Genomic DNA, 14,584 nt, shown 5'->3' with positions numbered 1-14,584 from the left:
ATGGAAGAGGACAGGCACAAACCAGCCTGTGTTCATTTGGAGCAAACATGTCACACAGCATCCAGAAATGTAGGAAGGTACAGCTGTTTATTCCCCTCCTTTTCCTTCACTGTCTTTTCTCCTTGTTTCTTCTGCAGTCTGATTAAGGATTCTGTCTCCATGTCAAATCATCCACATTTGGTATAGTCAAGGAGGAAAAATAATTTGATTCGTAGAAATTCAGAAGCAGAAAATGCAATTCAAACATTGTACTTGAAAAACATGCACTGAGAATGTATTACTTATCTTTTTGAAATGCAACATAGAAATATAGAACATTTCCCTTTAAATTGTGATAGATGAAAACTAGAAGAAAAAATATAAATAAAGTCTTAAAAATTACTTAATATGTCAGGCAAAGTAGGGTGAATCAATATTAGGAAGTGAGTTCCAGGAGAATTAATGTTTGATTTCAACAGCTTCTAAAATAGATGCAAAGTATATAATCAATTTTTGTACCATAAAAACTGTAACACATAGAATGATCTCCTGTAAATTTAGATTTCCACTTAAGCATGGTTACTTGCATCTGATTTACTCACTGCAGAGGAAAAAGAATGAAGCACAGCTGCACTGTAAGCACCAAAAAAGAAGGAATGCTAGAAGTAGGGAAGCATTTGAATGAATGAATGACTATTTGAATGAATCTAGTATTTTTCAGATACTAGAAAAATGGACTGCAAAACAAAAATATTGCCCCCTTGAAATCTTAACATCACTTCTGTGAAAAGAGGTTCCTTTTGTTAATTACCTTTCAGGGTATCACTGTGAAATAATCACCCCACTAAGCAGATCAGAAAAGTCCTTCTGCCTCAAAAAATTGTGGCTTCCTGCATTCCTACAAACAGGTTTCTTAGTTGTGTCATATTCACTTCACTTCTCTCACTTTTAAAATTATTTTACCTAAACCAACTAGTCAAACACATTAAACTGATTTCATTGCTACTTAAATCAGCTTAGCTTACATGTAATGAATCAAGATAAACAGGAACAAAAGCATGAGTAAAGGAATGAAACTTATTATTTCAGGTAAAGGACTAATGTTAAGATCAAAGAAATTCCATGGCTGTTTTACCCTTTTAAAGTGGACAATGTCACCTCAGTTTTCTATTTCACCATTAAGAACTGATAGCCTAGAGAAGGGATTTCCAAGCTGCATAAATTCACAGTGCTTTTGAATCCTGCACTGCCTGAAAGGACATGAACACAGGATGAGGTACTGTATAAAGGTGATTGTATTTTACCCATTTTTCTCTTCCAAAAGTTTAATTTAAAAATTTTTCATTACTGTGCTGTACTGGTTATAAATTGCTCAATCTGCAGCATGAATCATTGTAGTGTGAATTCAGTGACTGACTTGAAATATTAGGGCTCTTCACATCCAACTTCTATCTAGCTTCTATCAAATGCATCTCTTACTAAAATTCCTAAACAATTAAGATTACTTATCTAAATTAAACAAAACCTGCATAGTTAATACATAGCATAAGTCTCTCACTTTTCCAAAAGCACACCAGAAAACCACACACCTTTAGGATCATCTTCATTTTTCCTAAAGCAACCTCAAATAAAAACAAATATATAAGCAACAATAAGCAACATAGGACCACTAGAGCTGAATATTTAAAAGATACCAAACATTGACAAGTTTGTAAGTGACTTAAATTAATACTTCATCAGTACAGACTGAAATTCCTAATTCAAACCGTGGGCTTGTAACACTGTTGCCTAGCTCTGCCTTAAGAAGCACCAAGGGTAAAATCCTGAAACACAAAAAAGTCTCTCTTTGCACATCCTCAAAAAAAAAAAAAAAAAAAAAACAACCCAAACAAAACACCCAACAAAACAAAATCAAATAATTTTGTTCTAGTATCTCTACAGGCAATATACTGTAGAAGTTTGCTGAAGTTACAATAGAGACAAATCATCTTAGTTTTGTATTTTTGTCCCTAGGAAATCATAACACTTTGCCTCTCACAACCATAAAACCAAATCATCAGAGTTTTGGGATCACTGACACTTGACACCAAGTCTTCCAAAGCCAAAAAAACCCCAAACTAACTGCCTACATTCTAGACCTAAATTCCACCAGGAAGCAGGAGAGATCACAAGCTCAGAGGTTATGCACAGCAAAATAGCAGAGAATAAAAAAGTTTACATGGCTGGCAGCTCAGATGATATAGTGCTGCTAAAGGCAGCCTTGAATTATGCCAGCCTGGTCCAAATTCTTGGTGAATTTCTGCAGTTCTGAAAATATCTGCCTCCAGTTAATTTCAAAGGCTACCTTAGCACTTTGCAATATGGTACCATACTGTGAGTCCCACTAATTACAGGTTCCATTTTACATTTCATGTTTTTAAGTACTGAAGTAAAATCCCAAAATGCTGAGCAGCAACATTTTATCATGAGATAGGAATATCTACACATCACTCAGTACGAGACTTCAGCTGAGCTATTTCAACAGTTCAAATGATTTCAGAGTTTTAACACCAGAAAACTTCTAAGGCTATGTGCTTAAGAAATTAAATTCCATCAAGACTAGCATAACTTTGACACATTATTGTTATTTTCATAATCCAAATTCTCTCAACAATACAGAGCTTGATTCCACAACAGCTCATCTGTACATTATCAGCATAAATCCCCATGATTTAAGAGATTCTTTTGAGGGGAAAAGAATATTAAAAATTATGCCTATGAATAAACAAACTTATCTCCCTCAGCCAAATATTGAAATAAGATGTTAGGTATTTGAAAAAAAAAATCTAGATAACCACAATTCTACTGTAATAACTCAGACTGAATAAAATTATTTCAATGGCATTTCTATATTCTTGGTTTTTTGATCATAATATTATGAGGTATTTAACTCCACTTGTCTCTTGGTTTTGCATTTATTATGACTTGAACAGGCAGTATTGCAGGGTAAGCCTCCAAAGGCTGATGCTCAGCCTTTGAGGTCTCAAATTGTCCAAGTAGAATTAATTACTCAATCATGTTTGTGCACCAGAAAATGCAAATCTGTCTGTACTCACCCTGGCGGGCAGACACAGCCTGACACACAAGGAAGGTGTGCTGAGAAAGTGAGGTTTAGCAGCTGATTCTCACAAGTCCTCTCTCTGCTGAGCTCAGGATCCACTTGTGGACTACTGCAGTTAATATAAATCTGTCCAACTGGGCAGCTGTGTGCTGGGAAAAAAAATGACAAATGCTTTAGTCTTTGCACCTGAAATTGTGTGTTCTGTAAATGTGTGCAGTAAGGATTTGTAACACAGAGATTATAACATCCAGCAATACCAGTAATACTAGTAACATTCAGTTGCCTCTCCTCATATTATTTGGGGCAAAGTTAACCTTTGTTTGCCCTACTGAAGGTTTGCTGTTTATCAGGAAAAAAAAAGGAAAAAAAAATGTGTTTTAAAGTACTGGGGGGGAAAAGTTGTTAGGCTGGTACAAAGTAGGAGCATTACTATCAGACACACAAATAGATAATTATGGATCCCCTCCCAGAAGCTAATTTGTACACACTGCACTAGTTCAGACAAGAGAGACTGGCAGAAATGTATTCACTGAACCTGAAGTATCTTTTCCCTCTCCCTTCCCCTTCACTCACCTACTATGTTGTTATCACAGCTCATTACTCCATCCCTGCAATGGCTGCAAAAGAAACACACAAAGATGTACTGAGAGCCAGGAAGAGTTAAAATTTTAATATCTTCTATTTAGTAATGTAGAATGAGTCAATAGAAAATAATTGTATGGATGTCTGCATTGAACATTACAGCTGTGGATAAGGCATTGTCTTAATCCATGAGGAACATTACTTAAACTCCAAACTTTTGCTTTATGCATAATGCTATTAGGAGTTAAGATGCATGAGCTGACAAAAAAATATGTACAAGAATATGCCCCCAGACTGCTCCCCAAAACACATTTCCCCTGCATGAAACTGTTCAAAGCTGCACAAAACTCAACCTAACAGGATACTATGTGCAGGGAAGCACTGAGAAAACTAACACTGTCTGCTCCTTTCTAATTAGAGCCAAAATAGCCCAGTATTTTTCTAAAACAGTAGCAGCTCCTACTGCAGCTCATTGTCAAGGAAAACTGTTGCAGTGCTTGCTGAGTTTCAGGTCCTGGTCATCACTAAAGAACCTGAGGCCATGAAATCCAGCACTACTTTCCCATTCTTTTGCAATGGCTAAAGCATCCCCAGGACTCCTCTGGCTGGTCAGCAGATTCAGAATCCAATTCTGTATGTGCTACAGCCTCCCTGTGAACACATTTGGAGTTGTGTATGGAGCCCAAAGCCCTGCAGGAAAAGCACTCATGGACTGCACAGTATCACCCAGGCAAGAGGACTAGGAGAGGGAGGCAACTCAAAGGCTGATAAAACACCAATGAAAATACTTTAAAAAACTTGTTAAAATCAACAGAGTAGAAAAGCTATTCCACGGAGAAGAAATTCCAGTTTGAAAGGGGGAATTCCAAATAGGAAGCAAAAGGAGGAATAAAGGATGGAGAGAATATAACAAAGATCATAGCTGTTTCTAATAGAAAGTGACAGATAAAAAGAACACCTCATCACATAGCATTTTTTTCCAGTTCATCCACACATGTATTCCTACATGATTCCTACTGCATGACTTAGCACAAGGCAATTCACAGGAGCTGACAGTGTGTACCTCTGCATTTGAAAGCCTTTCCTCCCAACTGATCTGTATATAGCCTCATCAAAAAAACACCTCAAGTAAAAATTGTGACTAGATGGGAGACACAGATCTCTAATTCCAGCTAAAATCCTCATAGTTATAAACCAGTAGATTTTAATTTTATTAACAAACAAGCTGCCAGATTCCAAGAAGTTCCACTAAAATCAACACGAAGAGGATTTTTGTCTACAGCAATTTTCGAAAAACCTACATTTGTGGATCATCATATGATCCCTTCATTCAACCACATATCCATCACATGGGTCAGCAAAATTAGCTGAACTAGACCTCTGAGGAGGAGGATTAAAGATTCACCAGAAGCCCCTTCTCTTGGTTGCCAGGGCTGTTTGGCACATTCTGTAAACAAAAACACCTTGGGAGGGCAGGCAACAGAGCACCTTTGCAGCATGATGGGCTGCCTGGCACACTCCAGGGAATCTGCCCTAAGGTAAAAAAGTAAGCTAACCTGATGAGTAAGATATCAATTTATAATAGTCAGTACTTATGGACTGCTGACAAGAGTGAGAAGGAGTTGGTGTGTGCTCACTAAGTGCCCCCATTGCAACAGGAGTCTGACAACCCCAATCTCTAATGTGGCCTTGGTAACAAACTAAAGTACTCCACTGATCCATCACAGACAATTTGGTCTGCTCTGCCTTTAATTAGGTGCTGGAACAACTGATACAGGCAGTCAGAGCTCAGATATTATTTCTGAAGGCTTGTTATTTACAGAGCTTGTTGTCCACATTACTTAACCTTCTCCAGACAGAAATAACTGTCCAAAAGGATGCAGCTGGCAGGAGCCAGGGTCACCTAACAAACTTCCTTCTTTAATGTCAGGACTGCAATGATGCAAATGGAAGAGCAAGAGGACAAGAACAAATGCCAGATGTAAGGAACAATAACAGAGATGCTTATTTACCATTGGCTGCAGCTGACATTTTTTGAGTTGATTGTTAGTTGATAAGAGCCACATTGCTCTTTTACCATGATTCTATACTAGTGGAAGACAGATTCTTAATAATTCTTCATAAATGGATTTAGAATCTGGTAAAGGGAAGGAGAAAAGCAATGAAGATCTACAGACAGTCAGGAGATGTCTGTGCTGTTCTGGAGCTCTCCACATTAGTATGGATATAAGAAATTGTTGTGGCTTTTCTTTCTGTTTTGCACTTCAATATATTGCATTACACAGTACAGCAGCCTGAACAGCCCAAGTTCTAAGGTACTTTTGTCAAAAAACAGAAAACTGATGCGAGTTCATTCTGTAGGTTTCATTTAAACATAACTAAAACAAAAGAAAACAAAAAAAAAAAAAAAAACAAACAAACCAAAAGAAAACCCAACAAACTAGCCAAAGAGATTTGACAGAGCTCTTAAAAATATGATACAATTTAGTTATGTAAAAACACGATTTAGTATCTCACCATTTGCCTAAAGATGTCATGACATTTTCTCCAGGAGGATAGTCAATTCCTTGAAAAAAACATGGGCATTCATTTCTGGAATAGAAAAGCATGCAACTGATTAACCCAAACTTAAAAAACAAGATAAAATTCCCATTGACTTAACTGCTGTTCAAATTTCAGTAGTTTTGTTGGTTTTGGTGAGGTTTTTTTGGTTAGCCAGTGGTTTTGTGGTTGTTTGGTTTTGTTTTTTTTAAATGCAAGCAATTGATCTCAACACTGCTGTATAACTCAAGCACGTATCAAACCAAATCAGTAGGAAGATGGAACCTTATGTTTTGTAGCTCTTATGTGCCAAAAACCAGACAGAAAGTAACAACTAGTGCTGATGATGTAGGATGAGTGGCCATGTTATATAGAAAAGCTATTTCTGATCAACACAGACATCAGTTCTGTGTAATTCTAAGAGACCCTGTCAAGTTTACAGACGCATATCACCTACAAGGGTAGAAGTTAATTAGTTTTTCCACTCTGACTTGCAAATGTGGTGGTCTGAAACCACACAGTGAGTGTGGCTATGAGAACTGCAACCTGACCCACCTCTGCACGCATCGCTCAGTCCTGGTGTCCAAGTACATTCCAGAGGGACAAGCACAGCCTTCAACGCAGTCACTGCTGCATGTCTCTGGCACAGACAGTGCTTGGCAGGTCCTGCCACAGGTAGATACACAAGTACTGTACTCCTTTGTGTCCTCACATGAAAGAGCTGTCCAAACGAAACAAATCTCTCAAATTACGCTGCAAGAGACTCAAGGACCTCCCAACAGTTTTCTGATTAACATCTCAATTCTTTTGTTCCCAATCACATTAAATTCCACTAAAATTGCCATCTTGGCACTAGGCTGTGTAAACTACACAGATGTAAATCCACAGTAATAACAAGTGCAGTGAGTCTGTGCAGTTAATCCAGATTTACACCGTGGAAAGCAAACAGCTGAGGCCTTTTTGCCTCTTACTCTGAAAGCATTTGGCATTTGTGCGTGGGCTTTTGGAAATGCACAGCACCTTAAAAGACAATCTTAAAAGCTTTAAATAAAATGTGTACTTTGCAGATGCTGCACAATACCATATTAAAATTTCTTTTATATATATCTATAGATCTGTCTCTTATAAAGCTCTACTAAAAAAAACACTGAAGCTCTTGAAATACTAACAGATTAACATATTTCAAATGCTAAAAGCATGACATTTCCAATATACTGTAAGAAAACTGTATTTGTTTCCAGAAAAGTAAAATAAAATCAAATGGCTTGAGTGACTCATTCAACCCTAAGTGGACACAGACATTCATGCCCTAATAATTGCAAACAAGGCAGTCTTGTCAGATATACACACAGATATTCCAGCTTGAGATGGTTAAGCTGGACCAACTTAATTCTCTTTTTCATGCATTAAAACACAGATAATTACATGATGTGATGACAACTGCTAACTGTTAAGTTCTTGAATGCTCCTTAGAAAAGATTCTCAGACTTGTTAATAGAGCCAGACCTACAACAGGGGTGTCAATTTCAGATTGTTTGATAGGGTTTCCAATTCTATACTTTTTTGAAAAATGTATGTGAGGGCCCAACATGCCCTATCAATATCTTTTTCATCACTAAAATTTAATATAAACTGAATAATTTTATATTCTCATTTGCTTATGAGGATTTATGGAGTAGTTAACAGACATCACCTTCATCTATAAAGGTACATATATTCTATAATCTCCTATTCATTTTAAACTAAATAACCATACCAAGTTTCAACACTTGTTTCAGCACTTTGTGTATTTCAGTGTCACTGACAATAAGAGAATAAGCCAAGAGATTGTCAGACTGCAGAAGTAGACAATAATCCAACTAAAATTGCTTAATACTTAATTCTTAATACTTAATTATTCATCTTGTTCATCTAAAGAATTAGATAAACCTAGCATCTACTAGGAAAAGAAATCTATTTATGCAGTACATAAATAATAGTTATATGGTATGAGATATGCAATGCCATATTATAAGGACTGACATATTTTGAATTCTGTATACACTTGAAGCCCTCTGACTACTTTAAAAATATTTGTAATATTTCATAAGTCAAAGAACTACAGAAAGGAAATTATAAATTAAGAATCCTCTAAAGAAACTGGTACAAATTCTGTCATGACAGATAATTATTTTTAAAAAAGAGAACCTTGTCCTGTGTGCAAAAGGTGGTGTTAAAATTAATCAATCATTTTCTTATTTAAAAGATTGCATTGATTTAATTTTATTTGCTGATTGTCTCTAAAGTCCTCAGGCAGTAATTATTTCAGTCTAGAAGTGACAGGAAACTCACCACAATCCGGGACAGCTCCTCTGAAATCTATTACAACTCCAAACCTCCGGCAGTGATGAGCGTAATGGGCCAGAGCAGAGCAAAAACAAGCCTGTCCACATTTGCAAGTGTCTCTTCTGCACTGCTCAAAATAGGGAACAGGACTCAAATAGGGGTAGCATGGAGCAAAAAGATCTTTCGTAAGGATGCTACAAGCTTCCGCTGCATAAGAGGCTACACAAATAACAGATTAAAAACTGTTTCAGTGAGGGAGATTAAAAAGACTTGGAACAAAAAGTGTCTTCTACACAATGCAACCAGTCATGGCTATATACTATTGCCACGTAAATCTTTTTATCTTTGCTACCTATACAGCTGTACAGAAGGACTAACATTCATGTCCCAATCTGTTATCAAGAACACAGTTTTTTAGCACGGCACATTGTGTAAACACTCAAAAGACAAGTGATGTAGCAGGAGACATGATGATTCCCTAGCACTGCTGAATTTACAGGGAAAACCTTAAAAATGTACCTCTGTGCCTTTACGAGTGTTTAGTGTCAATACAAGAAGTGGTAGAAATTATGAAATAGATATAACTGATGACTTAGGAACCATCTGAGGTCCTCATAGCGTCAGCCACCTGCATGTTATCCCAGCTGGACCCTTTCAGCTAAATCTATAGGCTGGCAGTGCATAAGCATCTTTCTCCTTCCCATTCTCTTCCATAGTAGACAACTAAATCAAGTATTTACACTTTTTTCAGTATTCTCAAAATCGAATACTGCAATAGTTTTGAGACTCCATCTTAACTAGCAGCATCACCAATACAAGACATTCTACCAAACTTTAGTGCATGTCTAACTGAACACAGTGTAACTGCAAACCAGAAATAAAAATGACATATTTCAAACACCTCTGCAACATTACAAAACCCTCAAACAATACACAGAGAGATTTTTTAAAGGGCTTGAACTCAGCTGCCTCTATACTACCCCTAGGTACTAATTTCTTTAACAGGTGGGTCTGGTTATTACCTGATCCAACTAGGAAAATGGGCACAGGTGTACTAAGCAGAAATGCATTTGTCAGTGAGAATCTGCCCTCGCTGCCCACCTGCCTGCAGATGAACATCACAGGGATCCACCTGTGAGCTGTCATGCGCGAGGACGCACGCCGATGAAGTTTTCCACGTGTTTCCAAACAGCTCTGGAGTGCTTTCTGTTACTCCAACTGGAGATCTTTCACAAAACACAAGTCAGTCAGAAAAGGAATAGTGAATTTGCAGAATGATCTTAGTTCTTACACCCTCTGATTCAAGCCCCTCTTTCACTATTTCATAGTCTCGTTCACTTGCCTATAAAACTGAAATTGTAAGTTTCAGGACTCCTTTTTTAGCAGGTAGAGGCCCAGGAAAAAAAAAAAATCTCCTCTAGAGATGTTTTAAGGAAGAAAAGACCAAAACAGACCAAATTCCATTTTTATAAGAAAGCAGGGAACATCACTGTCCTGATAGCTTGAGCTCCCTCACTTGTCCTTTTGGTTCCTTAGTGATATCCAATTCATATTTAATCTCTCCTCTTCCTATACTTTCCTGTCTGTTGTTGGCTTCCCAGGCCCTTTATTCCTTGTAGGAAAGAGAAAAGAAACCCAAGCCTCCAGAAATCTAACTGCAAAAGCAGTTGAACAGATACCTATGAAGCCTAGGTAATAGAAACTGAACAATAAAGACTTGGATCAAAATCACCAAGGCCCAGTAATGTTTTACAGAGAGAATAATCAAAACTGCGCATTTAAATATGGAGCATTATACTTGAGGGCAAAGATGGCATGAGGCACACAATCAGGAGTATTGCCACTGCTAAAGCAGCTGGGAGTGAAGGTGCTGCAAAAGACACCACTGACTATGGCAAGTCTCCCAAATCTGCTGTGGATCAGGTGGTTTGTGTTTGTATCAAGATGCTTTGATGCCACAAGTCTGTGTCATGTCTGAGCACAATTTGTAAGACCCCAGGTTTAAGGGCTGATTTTACAAATATCAACTATTGTACAGCTTCTCATTTGCATGAGAACAATCCAAAGACTGTCATCAAAAATAAACTACAAAACTACATGTCAAACAGAGAAATATTTTAAGTAGCTTTACATAAATAATAGCTCTTCACTGAGATGCTATGTATTTCCCAGTCTCATTATAAATAATGAGATAATGCTTTTTAATCTGTAACATAGAAACTGTTCAAAACTCCACTGGTATATTTGTGTATCTGTCTTTTTAAATGGGAACTACAACAGAAGACTTTTCCAATTTCCTATTAGTTTTGAGTTATAAAAAATCCAGCTGTTCTGAGAGTATAAAATTTTATTATCTCCTATTTTTTACCCTGTTGTATCCTAAATTTGTGTTCTTCTCCCAGCTCCATCAGGCTACTCTAATCCACTGGAAGCCAATTTGTTCTTTAGTGTCTGTGAGACATGTGCTGCAAAGAAGCTGGGCAGAGAGCAGCTTTGGCTGTGGTGCTTGGGCAGCTCTGAGAATTTCTCCCTGCAGCACAAGGAAGGGAAGCTCAGGCAGCAGCCAGTTCCTCTTGCTGGTCTGCAGGCACTGAACAATGGAGGCTCTGTCAGAGACAGCAGATTAGTGCTTGCAGGAGAAAACAGGAGCTGAAGAGAGATAGAGTCTTGCAGAGAGGCAGAAAGTTCTATATCTAGGCCACTCTGTATTTTGGACATTTTTCTGGTAAAATAGCCCTTGTGGATCACACATATTTCACCAGAATTTTTAATTAAAATATTTCTAGCAAAACCAGGCTTGATATCCTGCAGCTGAAACTACAGATTTTCTGTTAGCAAACTGAGCCCTACCATCTATCTCACCAATGAAAAACTTCAAAATAAATTATTCTTGGTATCTATCCTTTCAGCTTCAGTACCCTTGATCCACTACTCTGACTACAGATAATTCATATACTGGCAGATAGAAATCTGGCAGCTCTGCATACAGAAAATCATCCTCTGTGTTTCCATTGAAGGTTCCACACAGGCCCACGGTGTCGTCCTTCCACCGTTCATCCACCTGAAGGTAAAGCCTCAGCCCTTCTCTGTCGTAGAGGATCTGTAATCCAATCTGGGTCTTCACTTGCAGAAACACAGAGGACACCTTCCGTATCTCAAACAACTCTGGGGAGCAAAAACAGAGATTGCTCAAAGGCAAAGGAAACCTGCTGGAAATTTACCTGTTGTTTCATGTCATTTCACTAGTGTTGGTTTATATCACTTTTATATAAGTTTTTTCTTATTAAGGCCCTATTTTCCTCTAAACATTCATTTCTCATGAGAGGTTATACTGATTCAAACTTTAGGAGCAAACCAAGAAACCTGTGAGACTCACCACACTTGTTTAAAATGCATTGGGAGTTCACTGAAATATCCAGAAAGACAAACTAAATGAAATCAATGTAAACATATAAGGATTGCAGAACATTTTTGTAGACAAACTAATGCTAAAACCAGGAACATGATTCCTATGTTAAAACAATTTCTGTGAAATTCCCAAAGAGCCAAGGCCTTGCAGACATCAAATGTACTAATTATTTGCCTATAAAACTCTCATTAAAGATAACACTAAATCTCTCACACATACCTATGCAGAATGCCAAACACATCTAGGACAGATATAAAAACTCAAAGCAAAAAGAAACAAAATAAACTTTTTGTCTGAAAATCTGTAGCTCATCTCTAAGGGGCAGAAGGGTTCTTTCTGCTTACATTTATGTGAGTTGCTTACAAAAATGGGAGAAATTATTCAATTCAAGAATCAGAGGAAAGAATTCCCCTTCAGGCAAGAACTAAAAAATCTTGGAAATGCGAGGGATGGCCTTTGGACTTGTTAAAATAAACAAAATCTTAATGTAAGAGACAACTAGCCTAATGCAGCTACTGCACAACTCCTGCCATTGCTGTAAAAAGTACATCAAATGTTAATTTGTGAAGCATTTCATAGAAAATAACAATATTGACACTAAAACATGCCTTTTAATTTCATTATGTTAGCAATACTGACAGTACCACAACATGCACAAATGCCATTGAAATACTGCTCTAGAGCTTGATAAGAGTTATATGCTTATGTATCACTCCTTACCATCTGCATAAGGCAGGTTAATTTTGTACTGGTCATAGATCAGAACATCTCCTGAATGAGTCAGGGTCACTTGCCTCTTGGGGTCCTGCTTAAGAATAAGGCTGACAGATTGGATACAGGATCCATCCTGGTTCTGCAAGTGAGAGCAGAGCAAGCAAGAAAAGTTATACTTTAGGGATTGAAAATTTTAAGATATACCCTGCTTCTTAGCAGAGTGCACTTAAGTAATGTGCAGCCTTTACAGCTAAGTAAGAAAAATCATTATCCTGAATGACTTCCCATATGGGTTTAATAATGACATGAACATGCTAGGCAAATACAGCACAGAAGTGGGATTTGGAAAGAGGAATTTGAACAATTCTCACATAGCTCACACAGTCACACACACAGTTCATGAGACTCCAGATTAAAGGCCCACTGAGGCTGAGTTGATGCTCACTAACAATGCTGCACTATCCACAGAGCAGTGCAGCAAACTCCAGAATTGTACTTCAATGTGCTCTGATATACCCAGGGTCTTTTCAAGCATATTTTAAGATATACAATTTTTTTAAAGACAAACATTAGAAACAGCTTCTGAATCATTATTTGAAACAGCACTTAAGCTCATTATCTCTGAGGGGAGTTGTAGAATAGAGCATGTTCATAAGCTCTGTAGATGAATATAGATATAAAAGGCAGCATCCTGCCAGCGTATAATATCACAACATCCAACTGACCCAGCTTGCTTATTGCTGCTACCATTGCTTATTCTTTTTTGCATTTCACTTCTCCAAGTCAAAATACCACACAGATAAACACATGAGTAGGAATACTGCATTGCAGTCTGGATGAAACCTTCTTAAGGAAAAAAATCCTAGACCAAACCTATTTACTCTTTTTACACCCACACTCTTCAGTGAAATTTAATCTTCAACAGTACCAAAAGCAGCTAATTAACTGAGATTCCAAAACAAACACATCTGCATTAAATAACACGGAAACAAGTTCAGAGAGGTGATTAACAGAATTCAGTTACAATCAAAATTTTCAGGACAGGACTTCCACTTTCCATTGGAACTACAGGTTCTTCAGCTTCCAATGTCAATATGGAAAGAATGCTTATTAAAGCATGTACATTAATTACAGTAGATTAACACATTTTCCTTAACAGGAAGAATTTGATCACTAATTTTTTTAAAAAAAGAAGTGTTCTATCAAAGAGAATCAGGCACAGAGGTAGATCAAGAGACGACTCAAACATCCCAGTGTCAGCATTGACCTTGCTACATGCTAAAAGACATAAGAATCCCAGTCTACATCTTACTCTCTCATTGCTCTAGAAGGAAATTTGGTTTCTGACACTCCAGCTACACTCAAACCCCTTTACCATAGCTTGAGACACCAACTTATTTCCACTGTCTTTGTGTGGCTGGATAAAGTTAAGAGACTGCCCATTCCCTGCTGCCTGCAGACAAAAGGGGAAGCACCCAACTCTTGTTTCTTCTGTTCAGCCTCCTTCACTGCAAGACCTTGTAACCATTTACAGCTATTCCAGAACAATTATAAAAATTAGGCCCACTCTTGTCACACTGTTCATTTTCCTCTCACCTCGATTATGCATCTTTGATGTCTCAACATTGTAACTAAAACATCTCTCTCACCAACACCATTTTGAGCACAAATTCAAAACAGCCTTATATACCAGAACGTAAACAGACATCTCTGAAATCACTTGGTCAAAGAGCAGCCTAGGTCTCCTTGGAGAACATTCCACACAGATTGGATCTGGAACTGTGCTGCAGCCAAGGAATAACCACCAGAGGTGTTGGAGGCTGCATTATTCAGCCCCACTGCCTCCAGTGAAGGAATGACTAATGATGAAACAGTAAAGTTTTAAGCACCTTCAGTGCTGAAAGAGGCAGTGAAAAAGATATAGTCAAGATAAC

The 14,584-nt window shown here is 37.6% G+C and overlaps 1 protein-coding gene across 4 annotated transcripts in view; it reads right to left on the bottom strand.

Moving 5' to 3' along the window:
* OTOG (otogelin) overlaps positions 1-14,584 on the bottom strand; it is a 93,401-nt gene that overhangs the window by 56,518 nt on the left and 22,299 nt on the right. For 3 of the 4 annotated variants that reach the window (XR_009486861.1, XM_059848964.1, XM_059848965.1), the window contains exons 16-23: positions 12,657-12,789; positions 11,515-11,692; positions 9,629-9,753; positions 8,534-8,746; positions 6,758-6,923; positions 6,179-6,253; positions 3,653-3,696; positions 3,075-3,228 (exon numbers count right to left, since the gene is read on the bottom strand). Coding sequence is in view for 3 of the 4 variants with exons in the window: in XM_059848964.1 (XP_059704947.1) it covers positions 3,075-3,228; positions 3,653-3,696; positions 6,179-6,253; positions 6,758-6,923; positions 8,534-8,746; positions 9,629-9,753; positions 11,515-11,692; positions 12,657-12,789 (1,088 nt within the window). In the remaining variant the exon portion in view is untranslated. Of the gene's footprint in view, positions 1-3,074; positions 3,229-3,652; positions 3,697-6,178; positions 6,254-6,757; positions 6,924-8,533; positions 8,747-9,628; positions 9,754-11,514; positions 11,693-12,656; positions 12,790-14,584 lie in introns of those variants that run through there. The other variant, XM_059848966.1, reaches the window with a different exon arrangement.

The sequence above is a fragment of the Haemorhous mexicanus genome, chromosome 6 (assembly GCF_027477595.1).
Source record: "Haemorhous mexicanus isolate bHaeMex1 chromosome 6, bHaeMex1.pri, whole genome shotgun sequence".
NCBI lineage: Eukaryota > Metazoa > Chordata > Aves > Passeriformes > Fringillidae > Haemorhous > Haemorhous mexicanus.
This window is presented reverse-complemented; position numbering and strand designations above follow the sequence as displayed.